The sequence below is a fragment of the Natator depressus genome, chromosome 2 (genome assembly GCF_965152275.1).
Source record: "Natator depressus isolate rNatDep1 chromosome 2, rNatDep2.hap1, whole genome shotgun sequence".
In the NCBI taxonomy this organism is placed as follows: Eukaryota; Metazoa; Chordata; order Testudines; family Cheloniidae; genus Natator; species Natator depressus.
This window is the reverse complement of record NC_134235.1, coordinates 80,512,151-80,539,542: the sequence shown is the minus strand read 5'-3', so window position 1 is coordinate 80,539,542 and position 27,392 is coordinate 80,512,151. Positions and strand designations below refer to the sequence as shown.

The 27,392-nt window shown below is 39.1% G+C and overlaps 1 protein-coding gene across 3 annotated transcripts in view; it reads right to left on the bottom strand.

Moving 5' to 3' along the window:
* ESCO1 (establishment of sister chromatid cohesion N-acetyltransferase 1) overlaps positions 1-27,392 on the bottom strand; it is a 67,608-nt gene that overhangs the window by 6,600 nt on the left and 33,616 nt on the right. For all 3 annotated transcript variants that reach the window (XM_074944518.1, XM_074944520.1, XM_074944519.1), the window contains 4 exons: positions 26,055-26,186; positions 9,570-9,659; positions 6,593-6,736; positions 5,253-5,440 (listed from right to left, as the gene is read on the bottom strand). In XM_074944518.1, coding sequence (XP_074800619.1) covers positions 5,253-5,440; positions 6,593-6,736; positions 9,570-9,659; positions 26,055-26,186 — 554 coding nt within the window. The remainder of the gene's footprint in view (positions 1-5,252; positions 5,441-6,592; positions 6,737-9,569; positions 9,660-26,054; positions 26,187-27,392) is intronic.

Below are 27,392 nucleotides of genomic sequence, written 5' to 3'. Positions count from 1 at the left end.
CTGATAGTTGGGCAGAGCACTCCCTAAATGAGAGTTTTGCCCAGTGCAAAAAAAGTTTGTTGGTGCCACTTTTTTAGAGACGGTATGGTAATTGTCTCTCCCTGAGTACTGAGGCCACAGGTCTCCAGAGTATCAGGGTACCTGGGTTACCATGGGCTCATCCAGAACCCCAGAGGAGTGTCTGTAGTCAGTATCAATGGTTGGGAAGGTACAGAACACTTCTTAGATAGGAGTTTTGTTGCGTCTGGTACCAAAGGGTTTCTCTATGCCGCTCTTTTAGAGATGGTACTGTAACTGTCCCCTCTCCTTAGGGAACACTTAGGGGACAGTACTACGGTGGAAGCCTCTAGTTTCTCGGTGCGAAGCAGAGCTGACAGCAGGGCTTCTCTGTGTCGCTCTTTTAGAGATGGTACGGTAACTGTGCCCTCTCGGTGCAGTAGTTGCCCCCAGTAGAACTCGGAGCAGCGCAGAAGCCTCTTGTCAGTGGGAGAGCAGAGCTCAGAGCAGGGCAGGGCTCACCGCAGGAAGCCCCTTCTCAGGTTTCAGCTTCCAGGGCTGAGCTCACAGCAGGAGGTTCCTCTGCTGGTATTGTCCTACCGAGATGGCCTGGCCGCACTGGGGAACACTCCTCTGGCTGGCCAGTTGCTCGGGGGTCAGTGCCGAGATGGCCGCACTGGGGAACACTCCTCTGGTTGGCCAGTTGCTCGGAGGAGCCTTTCCAGGGGGAGTCTGCTGGTGGCTTCTTCTTTCTTTCTCTCTCTCTCTCTCTCCTCCTCACCACTCGACCCCTTTTGAAGCAAAGGCTCCAGGGATGATCCGGGGTCAACGCCCAACAGAGTCCCCTGCAGACTGAAGTGTTTTCTCTACAGGGAGGAATTTTTACTTCAGCTCCCAGCTCCTGTGAGGCTGCAGTTTTAGGTGTGTCAGGTAAAGCACTTCTGTGAGGGTCTCCCAGGCAGCGTGAGTGTCTGGCCATTACAGGAATTGACTCCTGGCAAGAGAGGCACCGCTTGGAGCAGAGAGAGCCAGGCAAGCCCCTGGGCAGGGGGTTGTCATCCTCTAGCAGGGAGGAATATGCAGAAAAACATCGTCTTTACTTTTTTTTTTAAACTGAAAAAGAAATAATTGAGACTACTAGATGCCTGGGGTGGGGGGGAATGCCCCCAGACAGGGAAGGAAAGTTAAGTTCTTTTCCTTTTTCTCTCTTCTTTTTAAACCAAAGGACTAAAGATAAAATAAAATTAAACAAAACACAACTAAACACTAGCCTGAGTACTTTTAGGGAGAACAAAGGTGACAAAACAAGGTGGGGGTTCGCCCGTGCAGTGCTAAATAGCCTCAGGCAGACCACGAGGGAGGGAGAGCACATGCGGGGGCTCAACAGGACACTGCTACCAAAAATCTCCAATTAGCGGTGCAGGGGCACCCATAAAGACATTACTTGAAGAAGTAGTACTGATTACCAGGTGCAGGGCTGGCACCCACCAGCAGCCCCCTGCGCCCCCACTCGCCTCCGCCTCCACTCCGTCTCCTCCCATGAGCATGCTGCCACCGCTCCACTTCTCCCTCCCAGGCTTGCCAGCAAACCTGGGAGGGAGGGGGGAGAAGTGGAGCGGCGGCGTGCTCAAGGGAGCAGGCAGAGCGGAGGTGAGCTAGGGCGAGGGGACCGCAGGAAGTAACCTGGGGGGGGGGGGGGGGGGAGAACGTGCAGAGGAACTGCTCCCCGCCCCAGCAAACCTCTGCTCCGCCACCTCCTCCAAGGGCGCTGCCGCCGATCCGCTTCTCCCCCATCCCTCCCAGGTGCGGCAAGCCTGGGAGGGAGGGAGGGAGGGGTAGGAGGGGAAATGCGGCGCGCCAGGGGGAGGAGGTGGGGCCAGGGGCAGGGGTGCAAAAAAAAAAAAAAAGGGGGGGGGGGGGGACGGAACCGAAAGCCAGCCCTGACCAGGTGCCTGCCTTGCATATTTCCTCTTAAATTATTACCACTTGGGCCACAAAGCTATTAATTCAGTGGAGCTCTCAGAGGACAGAGGAGTTCTAATATTCCCTACAGCCATCTTTTTTCCCCCAGCAGCTAGATAAAAATAAAAATCAAATTCTGCCAAGTATCATTTTGATGGATAATATCAAAAACAGAAATTGAGTGGAGTCAGACAATTATTTAGTTACAGTAGATGCTGAAATTCAAAAAGTTAAAGCTTTATAACCATTAAAGCATCAATTGACAAAAATATACAAAGTAAATATCCTTAAATTCTAAATGGTCATGCCACTTTTTTTTTTTTAAACTTTTCCTATCTGTAATTTTTGATTATCAATACAGTTTTGTCAGTCTATGCACAGTAAAAAAAAAAAAAAAAAAAAAACTACATTTACTGACATTTACCAATAAAAATCGAATCCTTCCAAGCCTAGTGAGAGGATTTTTGTTTGTAGGAGGAAGATAGTCTGACTTCATATATGTCTTGAGGGGTCTGTGGACATAGATGGTGCTACCAGGTTTTCATAGAAGGCACTCTGTTAGGAAAAGAATGAAGCCAAGGCAGTTTCTTACGATGTGTAAAAAGGTAGTGTTTAATTTCTGAATAAAAACCAAATCTGGGTCAAGTACTACTTTAACTGCAGAATCCTAGCATTGTCTTCTGTACCAGTACAGCTTTCAGAAATATGACCTATAGCTTTACATGCAAGTCAGTGAGTCCTTAAGAAGGTGTTTGATAAGAGGGTCAAACTATCATGTAATCCTACAATGGAGGTCTTTGGCTGTTAGGTAGAGATGATGCTCTGAGAAACAGACATCAGGATAAAAGTAGATCTTGCCTGCTTTACAAAACAACATGGCTGAGCGATGTACTTTCAAGACGTCTACCATTAAAGGCAATATGAAGAGAGAAAAATTGGGTCTGTGTCCTTTTGTTCATATATGAAGTATAAAAGTGGGTCAAAAGGATTATACTCTCCTTGACTTTTACCATAAGAATATCAGGTTTTTACTCCTGCTTTGCTTGGGGTCTCCTTGTAGGGCCCAGGATTCTAGATTTGGAGCTCTCAAAGACCTTAACTGAAAGGTAGGACCTGAAACAGTTAAACCCACAAAACAAAACCCCACTCTCTTTTGTAAAAAAGAAACATCAAGGGGCTAGCCTGCAAGAATTCCAGAATCTGATGGATGTTTGCCGATCTGGACAGGATCTGTTTATCAAAAATTATATTTCAACCAAATAGACTTGTGGCTGTGGATGAAGAACCTTTTGAGCGGGGGGGGGGGAAGAGTGTGTGTGTGTGTGTGTAAAAAAAAAAAAAAAAACTGCCCAAAAAATGCTGATAAGAATATTTTACTCTGAAGGAAGGCTAGCAGTTACTTTCTCACTACTGCATTTAAGACCATGTTTTCTAGCTAGGAATCAAGGGAAGCTCCTAGAGATCTTACGCAGATTTTCATCTTCTTGTTTTAAGAGCACATATCTGCTGGGGAGTCTGTTGAAGCTAGAATGACTCTAGTGAAACAGGTAACCAATGCTAAATCCAAGCCCTGCTGAGAATACTTCCATTATTTTAGATCAGGATCTATTCAGCTGTCAGAAGGGCCTTTTAAAGCAAGATAACTGTCTTTAATTAAGGAACATTTAGATTTTTAGTGAGCTGCTACGTAAAGTGAGGAAAAATTCCTTGATGGACAGATGAAAATCATTTACATGTTTTTTTGCTGCTTTCTCTCTCTAGCATCTCCTGCATTTTGCTTATCACATGTCACTCAAGAGAAAGGATGGTCTCGAGCAATTCTGAAAAGCAACTATTTTTAGATTTTTACTTCCTCATGATGCAATTCAGAAATTGTTGTTTGTTTGTTTTTTAAAGAGAGACCTCTGCTCCGAAGAGACTTTTTTTTTTTTTTTTTTTAAGTTAAGGAGGGGCAAGGAGTTCAGGCCCAAGGAGGAAGATCCCTAGGTTCAACAGAGAATGCATCCCTAAATTAAAAAAGGGAGGAACTGGTGTCCATGGCAGTAAACCGGTCTTCCAATCAAAGGGGACATTGCAACTGTCAGTGTCTATGGGGACCCTGCTACACAAAGCTGTAGGAGCCCCATACATAAGAAAGCTTACTACTGGAAATGCTGGTGCAGTCAGCAAGGAAGCATTACACTCCACAATTATTTTGTCAGGTTGCTGTGAGAATGGCTGATGAGCTCAACTCTCCATTCACCCTGGACCCAGTTAGAGACTTCTGCTTTCTGACTGTCAGAGCTTTCTACCTGGAAGCAGAAAAGGTAAAAGCTCCCTTTCAATGAAGATCTGGACAAGAAATTGCAAGCAGCATTTTCTGATTCTTTTAGATTTGTCTTATGTTTACCTCAAACAGAAGAGCCTACTGCAGAAGGATTTGAACTCATAGGGTCTCTGAAAATAGCATTAAAGACAAATCATCAGATTTAGGTGTTCGCTTGAAGATACCAACTTTAAAGCAATTTCCAGCTTTAGAAAAAAAATTAATACAAAAGTTCTGAAAACAAATGTTCTACAAAGGGAGCTCAGAGCCTACTGTGGGGAAAAAGGGGCGGGGGGGGGGGGGAAGTGAACAAACTGACTGGTTCTTTGCTGGGGATGATGGGGAGAGGTGGCCTTCCTTACTGATAGACTGGCAGTTGAACACACCTAAACTCCATAGAAACTAAAATTTACTGTAAGGCTCACTGGACCTGAATGGGGTGAAAAAAAGTCAGATTCAGACTAATGTTAAAGAACACTACTTAAGGAGAGGTATAGGCAGGTAAGAAGAATACAATAGGTAGCCCTGCGGTTTTGTGCCTGTTAATGTCCCCTTTTCCTGTTCCCAAAAATCCAGGAGATGTAACTAATAGATTAGGTAACATAATGAAGAATACAATTTGTCTTAGGGTAAGAGTGCTTAACTCCCATTTTCATAAATCACTTAAGCACTCTTGAAGATTTTGTCCCTAGTCTACTTTGACTAATCCATTGTGGACAACATCCTGTCAGCTAATTTGACTCTTTACAATTGTATTCAAGCAAAGTTTTTTAGGTTAGGCAAGCCCTATGAGAATACTCAAATTGTTAAAACTGTGCAAAGTCTGTGTAAAACTGAGCACAACTTTCAGTTTTAGGTTTATATCCACAAATTCACTGAAAAAGGTCTTCATAAAAAAAACACAAAAGATTGTCAGACAAAAAGCCTCAACTTTAAGTCTAATATTGAGCCCCAAATCACTAAAATTATTTGGTTTTTTTAATATTACCTAAGAGACTCTATCATCCGAGAAGCGATTTTCTTCCGACGCATCATACTGAACACCCAGATTCGACTAATCCCACAGATAGCAGGCTCAGGAGAAGTCGAGCAGCACCAGGCTTTTTGTCGCTCAAATATGATTTTCTCATTTTCTGAACTAACTTCTGGAATCTTCTCTTCTATAACTCTATAGCCCTGCAGATAATGTCAAACTTTAAAGGCACGATTCATAACTCCACAATGTATTAGTAATGCTTGTACAAGATAATCCATTCTGCTGTAAACAAACACTTCAGTTACACATATCTTCTTTGATGAGGGGGCATAGCATGTTAATACATGTTATCTCATCACAGTCTCAATGCACAGTCAAACTGTGGAACTCACTGCCAGGGGATGTTGTGAAAGTTAAAAGTATAACTGGGTTAAAAAAAGAATTAGATAATTTCATGGAGGATAGGTCCATCAATGACTATAAGCCAAGATGGCCAGGGACAACCCCATCCTCTGAGTGTCCCTAAGCCTCTAACTGCCAGAAGCTGGGACAGGATGACAGGGGACAGATCACTTCATAATAGCCTTGTTCTGTTAATTCCCTCTGGCACACCTGGCACCAGCCACTAGCCACTGTCAGAAGACAGAATACTGAGCTAAATGGACCTCTGGTCTGAGGCAGTATCGCCATTATTACATTTCACAACTTTAGTTTCAGTTCTGTCCCCTTAATTTCAAAACTAGGGTAGAAGAATCAAAAGTATCAGGGAGATTTCATGTCTGGAGTTTCTTTGGTTTAGCTCCCCAATTGAATGTGAACAAAATTTATTAACAGTAAGGTAGCCATTAAATTGCATTAACTTCTATTTTTTAGATTTTTGGGTTTTTTTTTGTTCCCTGGCCAGAATCCTGGAGTACTTTTTGGGAGGGTTAGGGTATCCCTATTACCACAAGTCTGTAAGATCAGGGCTTAAGTACATGGAGACATGAACAACTACATTTTGGAAATGCTTATGATGGAAAAGTCTTTACCTGTTTGATACAAATTACCTTAGTAAGATCTCTTTTAATAACAGAGTTGTGAGTATGTTCTGTCCCTAGAGGAGTACCTTTGTACAGGACCACATGGTGTAGGATAGAGACTGCTAAATGCTGGGATTTCCAGTAGATGGTAGAATCCCTGAGTTTAGCTGTCACAAATAAAATCCTAAACACCTTAAAATGGGATCATATTAGACATTAATGGCCAGACCTGAATTTTAACTACCTCTGTTGCTCTAGAATGTCTAAAAAATATAACTGGTCATTCAACACTGAATCCCCAGTTTGCACCTCTAGAATTTGATCACTTACCGACTGGATATGTTCTGCAATTAAACAACCAGTCACTTTTTTGTCATTAGAAATAAAGAGAAGTGTCTTTGTTCTAGAATAGCACATGAGCGGAGCCTGTTGGAATCCCAGGTCATTGTCTACCATCTCTCTAATCTCTTCAACCTGTCAAAATAATAAATTAAAATTAACATACAGTAGAAGAGCTACATATAGATATACCACCCAACAAGAACTGCTACATGTTTATGGACAGGTTCTAAACATATTGGAACATATTAAACAGATTATTTTTCCAGAAGTTTGAAGGATTACTCTAGATGTAATATATGAAAGATAGCTACATGAATCTATTTAAAGAATGTTTAATTGCAAATATTAAATTAGACTTTTCTTTTGCTGTTAAGTCTTGTCAATTATCATGAATGTCTTTTAGGCCAGGAAACAGGATTCCTAAAATTAAGTGCAAACTTTGCTTAATTAGGCCAGTAAATGTCCTAATCAAGCGCCATTACAACTCTCAGATCCTAATTTTAGATGAAAGAGACATTTTTTAATCTCAGAAAAATCAGACAACTCTCCCTCTAAGTCTGAATGTGAAGAGCAGGAACGGATTAGCAGAAAAGATATGAACACAAAGCTGGCAATTTTGAGTTGACTGCATACTTCAGATAAGAATATTAGTAACATCAAAAACTCCAATACTATCTATACACATTTAATTTTAAGCTAACCTGAGACATTATCTGTCAAGACTAGAATTCAAGAATAACTTTTACAAAGATGATATTATTGGTTCCATCTCCTAATCCAAGATAAGTAGAAGTTGCAGTTTTATAAACCAGACCTGAACTACTGCCAAACAAACAAACAATCTGATTTCCAGTATTAAATGTACAAAATATTTGAAATCACCAGTAATGAGTGATAAGAATTTTAGACTTCTCTCTCAGCTTTAAGACTTCTTGTACTTTGCACAAAAGTTTGTTGGGTCTTAAAAGATACTCTAGCAAACTAATCAGGAGTTTGAAATGACTGACTGTCCCTCTCTGTTAGGATACATCTACACAGCAAAGAAAAACCCACAGCTGGCCCATGCCAGCTGACTCAGGCTCGCAGAGCTTGGGCTGCGGGGCCATTTCATTGCTGTATAGACTTCTAGGCTTGGACTGGAGCCCGAGCTCTGAGACCCTCCCACCCTGCGGAGTCCCAGGGCCTGGGCTGGAGCCCAAGCATAGAAGCCTACACAGCAATGAACCAGACCTGCAGCCTGAGTCAGCTGGCACAAGACTGTCGCAGGTTTTTCTTTGCAGTGTAGGGACACCTCTAGAGGCTAAAAAGCATCTGATAAATAAACAGGCAATATGCAAAAAAGTCTTACCTTAATGTTATATTAAAACTGAGATTTTAATCCCAAAGAAATCAGGTAGTTCAGTGTACAGTTCAGCATTTCATGTGATGACAATGTAAGCAGTAAGAGTAGTGCATATGTACATTTACTGTAGATGAGACATACTAATTTAGAAAATTCTGTCTCAGTTTTTCATTAGGATCATACTAATAGTTTTGACACACTAGAGTGGAGAGCTACGGTTATCATGGGACTCTAATTCCCTGACTTGTGCAATTAAATTCTCAACCTTACATTTTTTTCTTTCAGGACAGTCATCAACACAATTCATCAAAAATTAGTAAGTGGGGGAGAAGTGTAACCAAAGCTGCAGGAAAAGGTGCCATAGAAAATGCTATCTAGAGCACAAAAAACATACACATGTTCCATCACTAATATCCCTAAAGGTCTCCCATTGATACACTGAGCGGGGTAAAACCAGCTCAAGTTCATGAAATTTGAGCAAGCACCCTGTTTTTTTGTTGCAGTATTCTCTGAAGTCCTTGGAAATGAGCTAACAGAAGCAGTAATCACAGGTCTTACACTTAATATTGCAGAGCACTACTGCTATGCCAAAAGGCAAGTCATAAATTGTAGTAATTCCTTGCTTGTAATATTTTAATCAGTTTAAACATGAATTAAAAATTTGTTAAAGATCTACTTCACAAGTCAAAAGCTATTCCTTCAACCTAACCAAGTCACAACTTCTTGAATATTTTGCTACTACTAGAAATGTAAAATCACAATGAAATAACATTACTTCTAATCATTGCCCAAATCAGATACTTGAATACTCATTATGACAATTTGTCCAACTGCAAGTTTACAGGTATTAGAAAATTTTGTAGAACATGATAAAGAAAAAAGGTAACAGATTTTGATACTAAAAGATTTTTGATACTATGTTACAATTAATTTCAGTCTTGAATCGCTCTTGGATTTATCTAAATTTAGATTGCATGATCTGAACTACAATTAAATTCACTATGTGCATGTCAGTCTTCATTCGTAGAATATGTATTTCAAAAGTTTTTAAACCTAGTATTAAAAAGGTTAGATTTATATTTAAATGTGATATTTCAGTTTAGCAGGCTTAAAACGTCAACAACATTTTACAAAAGCATTGTTTCTCTCTTCTGGTATTTTGGAACCAGCTGCTAATCTCAAAGGCTGGATTTGTCAGTTGTTCCACATGCAAAACTCTAGTTGAAACCAACAAGAGTCTGTAATATATATCAATTGCAGATCAAGCCCCTATGATAATTTCTTGGAAGTAAAATAATGCAATTTCTCATAACTCCCCCCTTCTCATAACTCTATTAATCAACTACAGACTACCCTTAGTGTCATGATCAAAGGGCTTCATGTAGGATAGGGTGAATACATAGAGCTGAATTATCTGATGTGCCAAATTTGGACTTGATGCAGTTGGGGCGTGAGGGAAGGTGGTAACCCTAAACCTGCACTGAAGTGTTCTGATAGTTTTGGCATCAAAGAAAAAAGACTTCATAATAAAGTGAGTGAGTTTAACACCATTGTTCTCCTTACAAAAAAAATATTGTGCAGGACAGAGTATACTTTGTAAGAAATTAAATAGCTTCAATGTACCTTTTTAAGTGCATACTTTGGATCATCAGGAAGAACCATTATTATCTTCCCATCAGGATATTCAGCCAAAATTCTCTCTTTCTTCCATCCCTAGTAAAACAAACATTAATCTATACTGTGTATAAGATAATCCTTTTACAACCAGAAAAGTGACGTACATATCAATATATCTAGGTATAGTCAGCCTGTGCAAACCTATGCAATAACTAATTAGTGATAGTTTACTGGTAAACAACCTGATTAGTCAGCCTTATTTATCCACACAATAGGCATAATGCAGTATCACTCAATGCAACATTCTGTATACCAACCATATCCAGACACATCTCATGAAACTTTTATTTTAAAATTTCCAAATGGATGATTTTTTTTTTTGCAAGATTGTAGTTCAAACTAAATTATCAGGATTAACAAACTCACTCAACTGATATAACTGATTTCTCAACCTACAAGAAATATATTTTCCAGAGTCCAGAAATGGAAATAAACTAAGTTTTTATTTTTAAAAAGTCTTTAACACGGTTACCTCCACAAATACACACTCAGTTTTAAAGTTCTGGCATGCGAAAGACCTCCAGGAGGTTTTAAATGAACTGATTGGCATGCAGTTGCCCAAAACTTAAGGAACAGGGTTTTTTGTTGTTATGATCATAAACTATCAAAGCCACAAGAAGGAGACTATAAAAAGTATTATAACTACCTTCTAAGAATCTAATGGGGAAGGAGGCTACGTTGTGTGTATCTGAAGTTAAACATACTCAAAAAAATAGAGGTAATTAATTCTTCTTCAGATCCACACTCATGATGATTAATGAGCAGTACCTGCATGGAAAAAAAACAAACAAAAAAGCCACTTAAATCTAGTAAGATGGGACAGATCCAGAAATTAGAAATCGAGTTGCTTTGACGGGATTCTGAAAATATTGAATACAAAAGAAATGAGGAACACTTAACTAGCTGACCTGTAAGTCTCACACAAAGCACCTTTATGTAGAAAGCCTTTGAAGAACCAATACAGATGGAACGATTTTCTCAGTGAGATGTACCATCTGGCTTAAGTAAAATTTTACCTGACTAAAAAGCAAACAACTGGATTTGGCACCGACAATGCCACATGTACTATCAAAACAGGACAAGTTTCAGAAGGGTTATTTCTACTTCATTTTTTAATTATCTTGATACTTTCAACCATTCTTTCCCAAACAAGATGCAAGATGACACTTTTAGAAACAACTGGTATCACAGATTTTCACTTGATGCCAACAGTGAAAACTGGTACAAGAGGGCTCGTTAGAACATATGTTGCTCCCGAATGATGCTACTGCCGAAAACTAGTATCACAGGGATGTCATGCACAAGTTTAGTTTCAATCCTGCCACCTTCCCCCCTCAATGATAGCACTGAATACCAACAGAGAGGGGCAGGCCAGTCGAATGATGGTAAAATTCTGCTGCTGGGGCACAGTAAACAGGATTATTATGGCACTAGGGTAGTGGAACAGCAGCACTTGTGAGAACTTGATCTCCAGTTAGAGCAAATGTAAAGTCTCCTAGATGAAGCAGGGATTAAGCCATGATCTGTTTTTTGGTGTCTCACTTCAATCTCCCACAGCTTCCATCACCTACTCCTGACCAACTGAGAATGTCACTCAGAAGGTGTAAGTAACATGACAAGAATCCTACCAAAACAGCATCCGGAGTGCTGTTATCCAAACACAAAGATGCAGCCTTATATTTTTGGTAAAGTCACAGAGGGCATTCCAACTAGAGTCGGTCAGCTATTTTTCATCAAAATGAAAGTTTGACATAAGTAGAAAAAAAATATGAAAATTATATTTTCAGAACAGCTCTTTCAAATGAGTACTGTCTAACTATGAGGAGGGGGCAGAGGGAAAGTACATTTCATGTTACCTCATTCTGCTGCCACTGCTTTCAAGACAAGTAATATTTTAGTAGCATGACTCATCTACAGTGGAGAATTCAATAAAATCAGCAGGAATTAAATCATGAAGGACAAATGAAGCTCTCTAAATATTTTCAGGATTCTTTTTTAAATTGATTTTACTGTTTCTCTTATTTTCTGATTTTTTTAAAAAAGGAACTGAATATATTTTAGTACAAGATAGTGATTCCGTTTTCAGCACTGCCATTATTCATTTCCAAATTCCAGAGGCTTATAATTCAGCCACAAAGGTACAATTAGGGTTGAAAACTTGTATTTTAAAGTCTTACCATGCCAACACCTTATGAGTGTTCAAAGAAAGATTTAGAATTAATACAATTTTATAGCAGAGGGTAGAAAGCAAGTTTAAAAATAAAAGGAGTACTTGTGGCACCTTAGAGACTAACAAATTTATTTGAGCATAAGCTTTCGTGAGCTACAGCTCACTTCATCGGATGCATTCATGTCCCGAAAGCTTATGCTCAAATAAATTTGTTAGTCTCTAAGGTGCCACAAGTACTCCTTTTCTTTTTGTGAATACAGACTAACACGGCTGCTACTCTGAAACCTGTCAAGTTTTAAAATGTTTCCACATTTTGATTTTTGGAGTTAGCTGTGGGCTTTTCCAAAAGTTAATAGGTTTAAACAAATACCTTTTGTCAGCATTCCTATTGTTGTTCATGCTATTGTAAGGAACAAGCCACATTTTTTCATTATACAGTGTTGACAGAAACACCAAAAGAGGTCAAGGTGCTGGTATTATTCTCAGATTAAAGCTTCCAATCAGTAATAATTTATCAAATTAAATATCTGAAAATATATCCAATACGATTTTAATGACAGTATCTTGTATGCATTTTGAGGGCATATTTTCCTTTAAAGAAAACACACCTACCTACACCCATATTAAAATACAATTAAGTGAAAATGTGGCTTCAAAGATCAAATTGCAAATTGCATCACAAGCAGCTGAAGGGAGGAGTCCTTGAACTAAAGGTAGAACACACAGAATAACATATTAAAATTAAAGTACTTGTGCTCTTCTACAAAAAGGGCAAAGGTAACATATCTGCAGATGTAAACACATTTTGTAATATGCTATTGTAGAGACATAGGAAGTTGGCTTTTCTTCTCTCATTTTTATTTACATTCCTTTTAAGGCATCCATTTTGTCAAGCCCAAATTTTACTTAATTTTATAGTAGTACAAGGTGTTTGGAATGAACAAACAAATCTAAATTTAATACTAATGTCTGTAAGAAATAGAAACTTCTTCCTATATGCCTATCAACAAGCATTTGTTCTGCATGGTCAGGGAAAAGGGTATGATCATAGCATATTATACCACATGTGAAAACTCCAGTGATTCAAAACTGCACCATTAGAAATCACAACTATAAGTTGTAAAGGTGCAAATATGTGCCCAAACCAGCACTTCTTCCAACTGCTGCAACACTAGTGCCTGATGGGTATCTATCCTGTAGTTCTCAGCACAGATCCTCAAAGAAGGGGTTTGAGAGACAGTAGCAGTCCACAGGTGGAGAGGTGGCAGACAACAGATTTTTTAGTTTGAACCATACAAATTATTTTTCATTTAATATATGTTTTGTAATTTAAAATGGAATCATTATTGCACTAAAATTCTAATTTTTTATATAGACTGAAAATGGTCTGCATCTTAATAAAACAGAAAATCTGTACACAGAATTATAGACCCAAATATTCAAAACAAGAAATTGTTCAGAAGTACAGGAAACATTGCATATTGCAGAGCAGTTGCTGAAGCAATTGCAGCATTATGGTACTGTGCAGGGAACACTAGTTGTAATGTTGTGGCTTTAGGGCATCATTTTATTTACACCAGGTGCACAGTGACGATTACAAAATACAATTGTGAGCTCTGCTCAAAGCAAGTGCAATTTCGATGGTGCTAGCAACTTGTGCGTGCTTTGTAAGCACTTGTGTGAGTACGTGTGATGTTATCTGATTAAAATATGACCATGCAAACCATTGCTACTACCACTGTTATATAATTGCAGCGAATCTTATACATAGTGTGACACATGGTCAGAAAGGGTTAAGCAGCTTGCAGGCTAAATAACCCAGAACCAACCTTTAGAGATGTTAGAAAGTATGCAAGTGGTCATTAGGGCCATTCTATGCTAGATAGGCTAGAACTTTGAAGTGAAAACCTGTATTGTTACAGAATTAGAGGTAATACTAATTGTGTGTGTTTACATGGTTAACATTAAACCAGATACAAGTAAACAGACCATTCCTGTCTGTCACTATAGCTATTAATTCAGAGATCAAAAGAGAATAAATATTAAGATGAATCTTGGGTGCAATAATGTCATTGTCTATATGTCTTTTTGAAGTTTGTGATAGACTGCCTGATGGATAAATTGCCCTATGTTAACTTGTGTAACTAATTACTGGTGGTGCTTAGGAAATAAGCCTCCATAATTGCCTATTGTTCGCCGAAGTACTCCAACCTGTCAACTGTATAAAAAGGGCTTGGCTCCTAATCCTTTTTATCTCAGATCCGCTTGAGGCTTCATGAAGGGGAAGCATAAGCTACAAGGCTGAGATCCCAGTCCTGACTGGACCACCCTGAATATAAACATCGCACTATAACCTATGGACTAATTCTGAAAGAACTCTTTGCATCTACAAAGCTCACCATTTCTGCTATGACTTTGAACCTCAAGAATTGTACTCATGTCTGTATGTACACTGATCTTTTAACCAATACTCTCTTTTCTAATAAATTTTAGTTTAGTTAATAAAAATTGGCTGTCAGTGAATATTTGGGTATGACCTGGAATATTCATTAACCTGGGAGGTAATGTGTCCGATCCTTTGGGACTAGTAGAACTTTTTTATATGATGAATAAGATTTTCAGTAATCCTCATCATATTTGACTTGGGTGTCTGGGTGGAGGCATGAGGCTGGGTTACTTTCAGGGAACTGTGTTGTTGGCTTCTGGGTAACCAGTGGGGTATTACAGAAGCTGTTTTGTGCTGGTTTGGTAAATCTAAACATTGGATTATCCACCAGTTTTGGGGATTGTCTGCCCCGTTCTTTGCAGTTCACCCTTATTGAGCGACCTCAGTTGGCCCCCCTGGGACTCCGGTCACAACATGAATGGCGTTACCAGCATAGCAAGTGTCTACTGTGGCATTACGCCCCATATACTTCATAATATTATATGAGTATGGCATAGGTGTGATGTATTTTGTGCAAAATAGAGGCATGTGAGATATCACTGAAAAGGTTATGATTTACTGAATAGGATTATCCTACTTGTATGCATGTATCATTTTGGTATCTGAAGTTAGGATAACTTTCTATGCCTCTATTACAAATATGTTTACACCTGGGGAAAAGGTTGTCTGTCTAGATGGCTGGCTGGGAAGGGCCAGTAGGGAGAACAATAGCTCTTAGAAGAATCTAATCTCCCACCAGGGAGCCTTCCTGAGAACACTACAAACAGCCTCTGAGTCATGGCTGCTGTGACCCTACAGGGACATGTGACCAAGTCACCTGGTACTGGACTCCATCTTGGAATACCAGTGCTTTTCCACTGACCACGCGTGGGAACCAAGCTTGGACACAAAGGGTTCCCGCCCTATGCAAAAGCTATTTAAGGCAGGGGAGTGACATCATTGAGGTTCTTCACTGACCCCCCACCCTAAAGAGACTCTTGGAAACACCTGAGGAACAAGGACTGAACTGGGGGGGAGGGATTGCTAGAGCCAGGCTAGAGGGGTTTCTAGCCTGTGAAAGGAATACCTTTTAAGCTGCAAGCAAGGGCAGCTGACCCATTAAAAATCTCTACAACCAGCTTAAATCATCTTTTAGGGTGAGAAATTGCTACTCATATCCAATCTCTTAATATATTAAGCTTAGATTGCATTTTTGTTTATTTGCTAGGTAATCTGCTTTGATCTGTTTGTTATCCCTTTTAATTTCTTAAAATCTATCTTTTGTAGTTAATACACTGGTTTTAGACAAGGCAAAAACAAATGTATGTGGAAGTCATAACTTGGAGCAAAAAACTGTGTATATTCCTCTCCACATTGAAGGAGGGAACGAATGAGCTTATTTTGTACAGTTCCTCCGTGCAGCACAAGACGGTATAATTTTGGGTTTACCCTCCAAAGAGGGGTGTGCACTTGAGTAGCTGGGCAGTTCCTTAGCTGAAGCCTTCTCATACAGAGCTGATCTCAGCATCTGTATGTAGCTGCAGCTGGGTGGGTCCCTACCTGTATGTGTGCTAGAGGGAGCTTGAGGGCCTGTCACAGCAGAACAGTGAAGGGAGCCCAGGTTGGTGGGCCAGGTGGGCTCAGTGGTACCCTAGTACCAGGTGGCATCTTGGGGGAAACCCGTCACAGTCTGCAATGCCAAAATTCTCTAATATAGACTTGCCTTTAAAGCACGTAAGCTAAGAAAACAGCAGAATGCATTAACTCTGAATTTCCCAAGTTTCCCAAGTTCGTATAAACTTAAAAATGCAGTAAGATTCCAAAAATTGTTTGTTTGTGCCATGTAAGAATGGCCATACTGGATCAGACCAAAGGTCCATCCAGCCCAGTATCCTGTCTACCGACAGTGGCCAATACCAGAGGAAGTGAACCTAACAGGTAATGATCAAGTGATCTCTCTCCTGCCATCCATCTCTACCCTCTGACAAACCAGAGGCTAGGGACACCATTCCTTACCCATCTTGGGTAATAGCCATTAATAGACTTAACCTCCATGAATTTATCCAGTTCTCTTTTAAACCCTGTTATAGTCCTAGCCTTCACAACCTCCTTCTCCTCCAAGGAGTTCCACAGGCTGACTGTGCGCTGAGTGAAGAAGAACTTCCTTTTATTTGTTTTAAATCTGCTGCCCATTAACTTCATTTAGTGGCCCCTAGTTCTTATATTATAGGAACAAGTAAATAACTTCCTTATTCACCTTCTCCACACCATTCTGATTTTATATACCTCTATCATATCTCCCCTTAGTCTCCTCTTCTCCAAGCTGAAAAGCCCTAGCCTCTTTAATCTCTCTTCTTATGGGACCCGTTCCAACCCCCTAATCATTTTAGTTGCCCTTTCCTGAACCTTTTCTAATGCCAGTATATCTTTTTTGATTTGAAGGACCTCATCTGTATGCAGTATTCAAGATGTGGGCGTACCATGGATTTATATAAGGGCAATAACACATTCTCCATCTTACTCTCTATCCCTTTTTCAATGATTCCGAACATCCCGTTTGCTTTTTTGACTGCCCCTGCACACAGTGTGGAAATCTTCAGAGAACTATCAACGATAACTCCAAGATCTTTCTCTTGATTAGTTGTAGCTAAATTAGCCCCTATCATATTGTATGTATAGATTCATAGATATTAAGGTCAAAAGGGACCATTATGATAATCTAGTCTGACCTCCTGCACAACGCAGGCCACAGAATCTCACCCACCCACTCCTGCGAAAAACCTCTCACCTACGTCTGAGCTACTGAAGTCCTCAAATCGTGGTTCAAAGACTTCAAGGAGCAGAGAATCCTCCAGCAAGTGACCCGTGCCCCATGCTACAAAGGAAGGCAAAAAACCTCCAGGGCCTCTTCCAATCTGCCCTGGAGGAAAATTCCTTCCCAACCCAAAATATGGCGATCATTATGAGCATATGGGCAAGATTCACCAGCCCGATACCCAGGAAAGAATTCTCTGTAGTAACTCAGATCCCACCCCATCTAACATCCCATCACAGGCCATTGGGCCTATTTACCATGAATATTGTAGTTGGGGTTATTTTTTCCAATGTACATTGCTTTACATTTATCTACATTAAATTTCATTTGCCATTTTGTTGCCCAATCACTTAGTTTGGTGAGATCTTTTTGAAGTTCTTCACAGTCTGCTTTGGTCTTAACTATGTTGAACAGTTTAGTATCATCTGCAAGCTTTGCCACCTCACTGTTTACCCCCTTCTCAAGATCATTTATGAATAAGTTGAAAAGGATTGGCCCTAGGACTGACCCTTGGGGAACACCACTAGTTACCCCTCTCCATTCTGAAAATTTACTATTTATTTCTACCCTTTGTTCCCTGTCTTTTAACCAGTTCTCAATCCATGAAAGGATCTTCCCTTTTATCCCATGACAACTTAATTTACCTAAGAGCCTTTGGTGAGGGACCTTGTCAAAGGCTTTCAGGAAATCTAAGTACACTGTGTCTACTGGATCCCCCTTGTCCACATGTTTGTTGACCCCCTCAAAGAGCTCTAATAGATTAGCAAGACATGATCTCCCTTTACAGAAGCCATGTTGACTTTTGCGCAACAATTTATGTTCTTCTACGTGTCTGACAATTTTATTCTTTCCTATGGTTTCAAGGAATTTGCCCAGTACTGATGTTAGACTTACCACTCTGTAATTGCCAGGATCACCTCTAGAGCCCTTCTTAAATATTGGCGTTACATTAGCTATCTTCCAGTTATTGGGTACAGTAGCTGATTTAAAGGACAGGTTACAAACCATAGTTAATAGTTCTGCAATTTCACATTTGAGTTCTTTCAGTACTCTTGGGTGAATGCCCTCTGGTCCCTGTGACTTGTTACTGTTAAGTTTCTCAATTAATTCCAAAACCTCCTCTAGTGACACTTCAATCTGTGACAGTTCCTCAGATTTGTCACCTATAGAAGATGGCTCAGGTTTGGGAATCTCCCTAACATCCTCAGCTGTGAAGACTGAAGCAAAGAATTCATTTAGATTCTCTGAGATGACTACCGTCTTTAAGTGCTCCTTTTGTATCGTGATCATCCAGGGGGCCCACTGGTTGTTTAGCAAGCTTCCTGCTTCTGATGTACTTAAACATTTTGTTATTACCTTTTGAGTTTTTGGCTAGCTGTTCTTCAAACTCCTTCTTGGCTTTTCTTATTACATTTTTACATTTAATTTGGCAGTGTTTATGCTGCTTTCTATTTACCTCACTAGGATTTAACTTCCACTTTTTCAAAGATGCCTTTTTATTTCTCACTGCTTCTTTTACATGGTTGTTTTGCCACGGTGGCTCTTTTTTAGTTCTTTTACTGTGTTTTTTAATTTGGGGTATACATATACGTTGAGCCTCTACTATGATGTCTTTGTAAAGTGTCCATGCACATGATCTTGACTTGTCTACAAAAATAGGTTCCCAAAAAAATTTGCCCTGAAAAGCAGATGATGTACTCAGATTCTTCTTGAAAATATTTAGTTATGGATGAAAGAAGTCACTCGATACTGTTCATTTCTGGTAAGGAACTTCACAAGTTCTTTTCTTGATTATGCCTTTAACAGGAATGTCTTTCTGAAATTAAATTCTAACAGTGAACCTTTGTTGCATCTTTGACACTTTGTGAAGATGGCAAAGTAACAGGGTCTATTGCTTAGAGTTCAGAACTGAAATAAGGTGACCTGGATTTCTATTTCCAGCTCTGCTACTGATTGAGTGACCTTGGCCAAGTCACAACTTCTCTTTGCCTTCATACCCTCACCTGTAAAATGAGGTGTTACCTCTTAAGGGATGTTGAGATTTTGATTGTAGAATACTTCATCACCCTTCATCCAAGAATCATAAGTACACAGTATTATCAGAGGTTAAAATAAAATTAAGACATTTTTAGAACAGTAAAAGAAAGGTGATATCAAATAGCATGAGCTATCCTATTTGAAATATCAGCAAGTCTTATTCTCCGCTGAGTGTCTATCCTCATACTCAAGGATTCAGTATGGTTAAGAGAAAACGTAAGTCTGCTGTTTACCTCCATCTTATGAAGATAAATGTTCAGTTTTATCTTCAGTACAAATACCTATTAAATTCCCAAATTCCAAAAGAGGTATTAAAAATGCTTTAAGCCAATAGCCATTAAAAACAGTCTTACGTCTTGTCCTTGGGGTCTGGTTACCCTAAGAATTATGAGCATGGATTCTAAGATATATTCCCAGCAGTAAACAGTGATTTACACTTACTATTCAGACTAGACGTGATCCAAGACACTTTCTCCCTACACAGTCATGCCTGACTCATAGTCCTACTGCAACTAGAGATGGACTTCATGTGAAAAAATATTGTGATCATGTAATTAGAGATGGTATCACAGAGCACTGAATTCAGGTTGTCTGTGCAACTTTAATTCTGCCATCTCCTAACTTCTGAGTGCTTGACTTTGCTACCTTAATAATGTTATTTTAAACACAGAAGAGTGTGTGTGCGCGTGTGTGCACATGCGTGTGTAATTTCCTAGTTTAAGAAAACTGAATGAAAGAAAAAAAAACCCAGAAATTCCATCCTGTGGCATATCAACATCTCCACTGATCATTGAGAGAGCCGGAACCTTTAAATTCATCACACAGACCTGTGCCATTTGAGCTAACGGAGTAACTGATAGCAGTAGTATGTTGACATCCTCTATGTTGACAAGCACTGCAAGAGAAACTTTACAAGCGGGTTTCACAGATATATATTGACAGCAGAAGAATGGTAAGTCTCTAGAATCCAGAGTTCCAGTCCAGACTCTGTGCTTTAGTGGGAGCAGACTCCTCTATCATCGTAGCTACCCAGTCCCCATTCCAGTCTTGTCTTCCCCCATCCATGGCTCCTTGTCTCAGTTCCATTCTCCTCACCTCTATAATTCTAGTCTTCATTCCTCAGACTTCTCATCCCAGTACCCAGCACATCCTAGGTTCACCCCTCCAAACTCCATGCCCAAGACCAAGCCTCCCCCCCTGCACTTTAAGTCTTGGTTTCCTGCGTTGCAGCTCCACAGCCAGTCACTTCCCTACTTCCTGCCCACATTTCCCATCCCTACTGCCTCTCAGTGCCCAGTATCCCACCACCACACTTGGTTCCTTGTCCCAATCTTTGTCCAGACAGTACCAGTTCTCCCCTCCACACCCTGGCTCTGTCACCTCTGTATCCCCTTCCACTGGTTCTCAGTCTCCTCACCTGGCTTCCTGTTCCTGTCTCCCACTCCCAATTCATCGTCCCTGTTTCCCTCTCCTCAAAAAAACAAAAAAACAAAAAAACACACACTCTCCCCCCCCCCCCCCAAAATCTATTACCTCCGCCTTTCCCACAGCCCAACTCTTGGCCACTGTGCTTTTGCATCAGGCAGTTTCCTCCTCCACGCTGCCTGGGTCAAGTTGGGGGAGGAGGGAGTATCACTGAGACCACAGGAGAACATGTCTCAGTTCAGGTACCTGGACCCAGAGCCAGCACAGCCTCGAGTAGCCTAGAGCTACAGGGAAAAGACTGCTCAGTGCTTGAACACAAAAACCAGTGCTGACAGACTCCTGAAAATTTAGCTACTAAAATTTAAGGAACCTCATAGTGAGCATGTGTGTGCTGCCATTTTTCAAACGCTTATAACTTGGCAAGTTTGGGCAGATTTTCATGGGGATGGCAAAAAGTACACCCTCACACAAAGGCCACACACTGTGCCAAATTCTGAATCTATATTCAAAGAATAGTGGCACTAGAGCTTTTTGAAGAAAAGGTCATTAGAATTTAGCATGGGCAAAACAACTTATTTTTCCCTAGCCTTGTTCTCAGAAATTGCTGAACCATTTTGGCTGAAGTTCTCCAAAAAAATTTCAGTCTGAGGCAGACACCCAGCCTGGAAAATTTCAGCCCAATTTGTTAGTTTGGCAAGTTAAAAGCAACTGAAAACAGGGCTTTATAACAGGGGCTAGTAGCATTGCCTATAATAATCAGTAATTTTGAACACAATAACTGGAACTTGGATCAATATTATTCTAAAGTTGTGAAGTCTTTGGAGAATACACAAGACTTAAATCTCTTCCTAAAAGTCAAGACGACACAGAGTTGAAAGGAACTTAAAAAAAATAAATAAATAAAAATAAAAGTAAATGTTTGGTTTACCTCATTAAAATGAAAGTTGTGTCAATGACGACAACAAAAAACTTCATATTTGCCTTTTGAAATGAAAGAGTTATATTTAAGGCAAAAAGCAAGTATTCTTGTCTTGCATAAAATAAGATTTAACCTGGACTTGAAAAATCCATATGCCAGTAGTGAGTAAAAGCCTTCCTTGGGAACTGGAGAGAGAATGCACCTAAAGCCATCAATATTTACAGAATTCAGGGTCTCCTGGAAAAATACTTTCAGCACTTCTGGGTGCTAAAACAATCTTTAAAATATGAACCAAAGCAATGTTAGCTTCTTTACTCTGCAGACAAATGGTACCACTGTCTCTACTGTTCGGTTTTCTCCAAGTAGTAGCCAAGTGAAATTGGCAAGATACTAATCAGTGTCACAGCAGTTATTCAGAACCTTGAAGGCAGCCATGAAACTGGGAAAAAAAAAAATATCCCTCTGCTACTACTTGAGAAACTATGAACAGTAGCAATGGAGTTAAGTCACAGGGGAGGATGACCCTTAAATAAAATAAAAAAAACCAAAAAACAAAAAACCATACACCACACAAAAAATAAAGAGGGACTGACCTACGGAGGATAGATGAACAGACAAACCACCTTTTGCAGCAGTCAAAAGGCCATGAGGCTTAGAGCAGCAAAGACACCTCCTGCCCCAACAATAGGCAGAAAGCTTTAGGGTGGGAAAGCAGAAGCGAGACCTTCTTTCTCCTTCTGTGAGTCGTGCAGCTTTTGGTTCTCCCAATGTATTAGATCTTGGGTTCTCAAGAGGTTATCAATCTAACAAATTTTCTAATATCTCACAGTGAGACATCACAGGGTAAAACTTGTGAGTGGTGGTGGAGTGGAAGCAGGTGTCTTGAGATACTGCCCTCCCCATACTGTTAGATGGAAAAATAAAGTTGAGAACCACCGTATTAGACAATTAACAGGGGGCTGATACAAAGATGGAGACTGTAAACAGGCATCAGAGACTGGCTTCCAGCACCTTGCCTTTCTTATCAGGGGTGGATTTCTCATCAAGACTATTACGTGGACCTTGTTGTTTGCTTTCCCTCTCCCTTTTTCCAATCTGGCTACTAGAATTAGCCCTGTAACTAGGAGAAATCTGGTAATTTTGGTCAAATCTTGGCCTAACTCCTTTGGAAGATAGAGGGGGAAAAAAATACATTAGTGAGCGACCAAGTGTGTGCATGTGTGCAGGCACACAGGACAAGCTTCTGGGAGAGAGAGTTTCATCATGGTATTTGCCTCTTCAAATAGGCTTAAGATGGACTAAAATATTTGCTTTGAACATAGTTTAGATTCTTTTAATGAGGACAAGTTTTCATACAAACTAAAGAAAGCATCAGAATGAAAATGGTCTCAGTTAACTGCAAGAAGAGGTTCTATAATAAAATTTTAAAAAAATCTTTAATCATAAAAAGGAACCAGCCACCACATGGGGAAATAAGAGGACATCTGTGGCCATGTGGTAGCTCAACTGTGGCCTGTTCTGACCGATTTTAAAGTACTCTTGGGAATTGTACACTGTGTCCTGAATAGGATAGATCTGTCAAAGGAAACTAGATGAACAGCAGCCAGGAAGCAATTTTAGGAGAAGAATCATGTTTCAGAGTTTAGTTGATGATAGCAAGGGGCTTAATTTATTCTCTTATTCATCTGCTGATTGGCCAAAAGTACGTGGAAGACAAAATTTTCTTTTTAAAAAAAAAAATAGACTGTCTACTTTCATGGTCACGTCATGGTAGCAGCAGGTGCTAGCATGCTAGTTTGCACATTTTTTCTTTCCTATCTGTTTGAGATTTTATTGAGAGATGTTCAGTATCATCCCATGGTAGATAGGGAAGGAAGAGAGAAAGTGTAGCTTTACTTTTCTCCCTAACGATCAGCCTGACAAATTTTCTCATGTCTCCCACTGAGTCATCACAGGGTGAAGGATCTGCGCAGTGGAGGAATGGAGGAAGGTGTCTTGAGAAACTACCCTTAAAAGTAAAATCAGGCTCCAACATGAGCAAGGATAACACTGCTTAAGGATCATGTGCAAAATGACTGAAGAACTAATGAAATGACATCACAGTTTTCAAGAGAGTGAAAGATTAGCAATTTAAAGGGGGAAGAGATCTTTAATCAATGTTTAAAACTCTGATTTTGTTACTGCCTATTTAATTTAAATGATTAACTTTTGGAGAAAGTTAGTTTCAATGCCGTCAACTTACATTAAACATGCAGCAGTTGACAATATATACCCTGAGTTGTCACTCTCTCCAGAAGTTATCTAGAAAAACTAAGATGAGCAAAAGTTGACTTTTCTGATATTTCTAGAATCAGAAAAGTCAACATTTCAGGCTCTCTTTAGACATCAAAGCAGAATAAAAAAGGCAAAAAGGCCAATTTTGAAAAAAGTCCTTTCAAGACACCTTTATAGATGTTTCTATCACAGCCATCATTATAGTATACTGAATCTACCCAGAACACCAAGCCCAAATGAAGCCTGGAAGAGAGGAAATAGAATGGCCAGTAAAATGCAAGTGTGGGTTATAACAACTACAATGAAGAGTATGTATTCATTCAGTTCTAAATTAAATTTCCCATTGTTTGGCCAACTATAGATTTGGTTAAGCATTTTTCAACTAAAAATAAGGGAGGAAATGTCAGACATTCACAAAACTATTTCCCTTGTTTTCAACTCTTTTATATTAATGTATTACATAAAATCATCATCCCAGTTTCCATAGTATCTGTTATTCTACATTCATCTTTAGAAATGACTTGAGGAACCACAACCGGAGTCTCTCAGTTTCAGAGAGATAAGATGTTGTTCTCACTCACTAGGAGGTGCAGGCAAAAATAGCATGCTTGGGTGCAATTTATGTAAAGCTTTTTCACAGCCATAAGCCACCTTTCTAAACACCTTGTCTGCAGCATATTTAAAAATTCTAGCCCTTTTCTTTCCATTTTTTTTTAAATAAACTCTAGCTTTTGAACTTTTTCATTGTAAACTACAAAATTATTCCAGACTGAAAGGGAGAAGAAACTCCCTTAAAAACCACTTACACGCATACCAGTCTTATCCTAGAGACATCTGTGATAGCAAGGAAAGGAAGGTATATCAGCTGTTCCAACTCTCATAATTCTTAAGCATTTTGAATTATTTGTTCACTTCCTCAGAAATTCCTACCACGTCCCCCAATACCACCTGAAGCTATACATCACCAATGCGCTAGCGGCTGTGAATGGCTACAGGACTAGTCTATAAACTGCTGTTCAAAGGATTTAATTTAGTCTTTCCTCATTTGTTCTTATATCAGTTTCATTCCCACACCTGTTTCCTCTTGTCCATAAAAATGCTCTTCCACCAAGGCAATCAAAGCATTTCAAAATCAGATGTGCCTCAGTAGCCTTTGTGCTGTTTGCTACAGTATCTATACTAGTACACCAGACAAGACAAAGAATCCTGGGAAACATCCGAGAACCAAAAATTCTTTAAGATGACTAATTGATGGATTTACTATGGACAAATTGGAATAAGTAGGAAAACAGGTATTAGGTTGCCTTCTATCACAGTCTCTACCTATCCATCCCCTTCAATTTGCCTAATGCTTTTCAGAAAAGATTTTTTAAGATGTTTGGGATTCAGCCAGCCAACTAAGAAAAGAATGAAACAAGTCCTCAATATTTGGCGATAATTGTTTAAAAGCGACTAGATGGTTTCAAAGTATTAGTAATGGATCTTTTTTAGACCACTGATTCAAACTCAGATCAGGATTTAATAGTAGTCTAATTGCTGTTTGGTACCTATATGAAATGAATTGGTGGCCTCAGTTCAATTATCCTGGAGGTCTTATCTACTTGCGTGTAGAGTACTGAAGGTAACATGCGTGATTAAAAAACAAACAAAAAAAACCAACAAAAAACAGACTTTATAGATTCTGTTCTGGATTTCAGACACTTGAACAAGTTTTGAAAGTAGCTGATTTTACAAAATACTTATCTGAAATTGTACAACACTTCAAGCTTGTGTTTTAAACTTGAGTTGACTCAACCATACCTATTATGCGTAAGTAGAGTATGAAATGTGCAGTTATAATTTTAAATTATCCTGTTAAAAATAGTAGTCTATTCTCTAAAGTTTTAATACACTGTAATGCTATGCTCAAAGTTCCAAGATATTCCAACTCTGAATCACTGATATTAATTTAACATAGCCAATATAAAAAAAGTGAATTAGAAGTCATCTGGATGGCATTCTAAAGACAATGATCTTCCCAACTAGTTCTTATGCCAAATGTTGTAGCAATACCAATTATACCAAAAGCTAAATTTAACAAAACTTTAAAAATAGTGATAAATGACTTTATTTTCCCTACAAAACAATACAGAAATACAAAGAAGGGATAAAACTGAACGGGAACGTTGCTATCATGATAATCAATTTTTATAGGTGACTTTTTACCATGAGCGAGGCTCCCTTAACAAAAATAATGTTTACCACAGATGAATTTATCATTTACTGTGATATTTTAAGAGTTTATTAAAAGTAATCTGAATTGCATTTGATGTACAGCAAGGAAAACAAAGCTTATTACTGTTTAAAAAGACATGAAGTTCTCTTACCACATATTTTACAGCACTTATGAATTGGTTGTGGAAGAGCAGATGTTGAGTTTCATCCTCTGGATTTGATGCCGTGTAAAGCATTCCACAAATATTACAGGAAATAGCACCAAATCTTTTCTGTCCTGCATCCTATTTAAAAAAAATTATATATATTGCTCAATATACAGTTAACAGCAGAAATGTTTCATAGCTAGATATGTAATTCACAAACATAAGCACATGTATATTCTGCCCTGAGGCGAAAAGGAAGTGGGGAAGAAGGAAAAAAAGTAGTATACTAAATATATAGTGACTGGAAGTCTACCCTCCAATGGCCAGCACACAAGCAGAGTTACAGCAGAGGCCATAGACTAAAGACACATTAAGACAACTTCTCCCCCACCCAAAGTGTTAATTGTAGCTCTTCTAGGTTAGAGTTAAGACACAGTAGCAGGACCACATGAAGAAACATTGATTGCTCACCTTTTCTTTCAAAAAAAAAAAAAAAAAAAAAAAAAAAATTAAGACAATGACCTCTTTACCTACTTTGCTGCCTACAGAGAGTTTAGCTATCATGTATTAAAAATAATAAATAATAATAATAACTCTGTTGTTCCCTATGCTTTAACTCCTGTCTGACCTTAGATAGCGAGCTTCTTGAGCATGGACCATCATGTCCTGAGTGCCTGGAAAGCATCTAGCAAACTGTAGACACTACCAAAAAAAAAAAAAAAAAAAAAAAAAAAAAAAAAAAAAAACACACACCAAAACACCCAACACACACCACAACACACAACAAAACACCTAACGGTTATGGAAATAAGCATTAGAGGAACAGTAGTACACGTTATGTCTTGGCATTGTATTTCAAATTTCTACGGTGATAATTTAATTTCAAAATATTTAACAAATTAATGTATCTGGTACTGTGTTTTTCCATTTCCCTTCCTCTTCCCTTCTCCCAAAGTTTTAGGGGTATAAGTCGCATTTTATATATAAAAAATCATATGCACCAGTTAAGAATATACCCCTTTACCAGAAATCTAAAGATTCTTAAGTTTATCATGCTTTGTACTGTCTTGTTTTCCCTAATACTGTAAAAAAGTCCCATATAAAAAGGAACACTCAGTAATTTTGTTCTGACATTTAATCTTATTACTATTTTGTAATCTATTACAAAATTCATTTAGCACACAGACAATTCAGTATTTGTTTTGCAATTTGCTGATTAAAACAAGTATTATTCATTATAAAGAGTACAAAGAACTAGGAATCAACACAATTAATGCCTAACAGGGAATAAGACCTTAAGTACAGGGTCTTTGTTTATTTGAACTAAGTAATTCACATGGACGA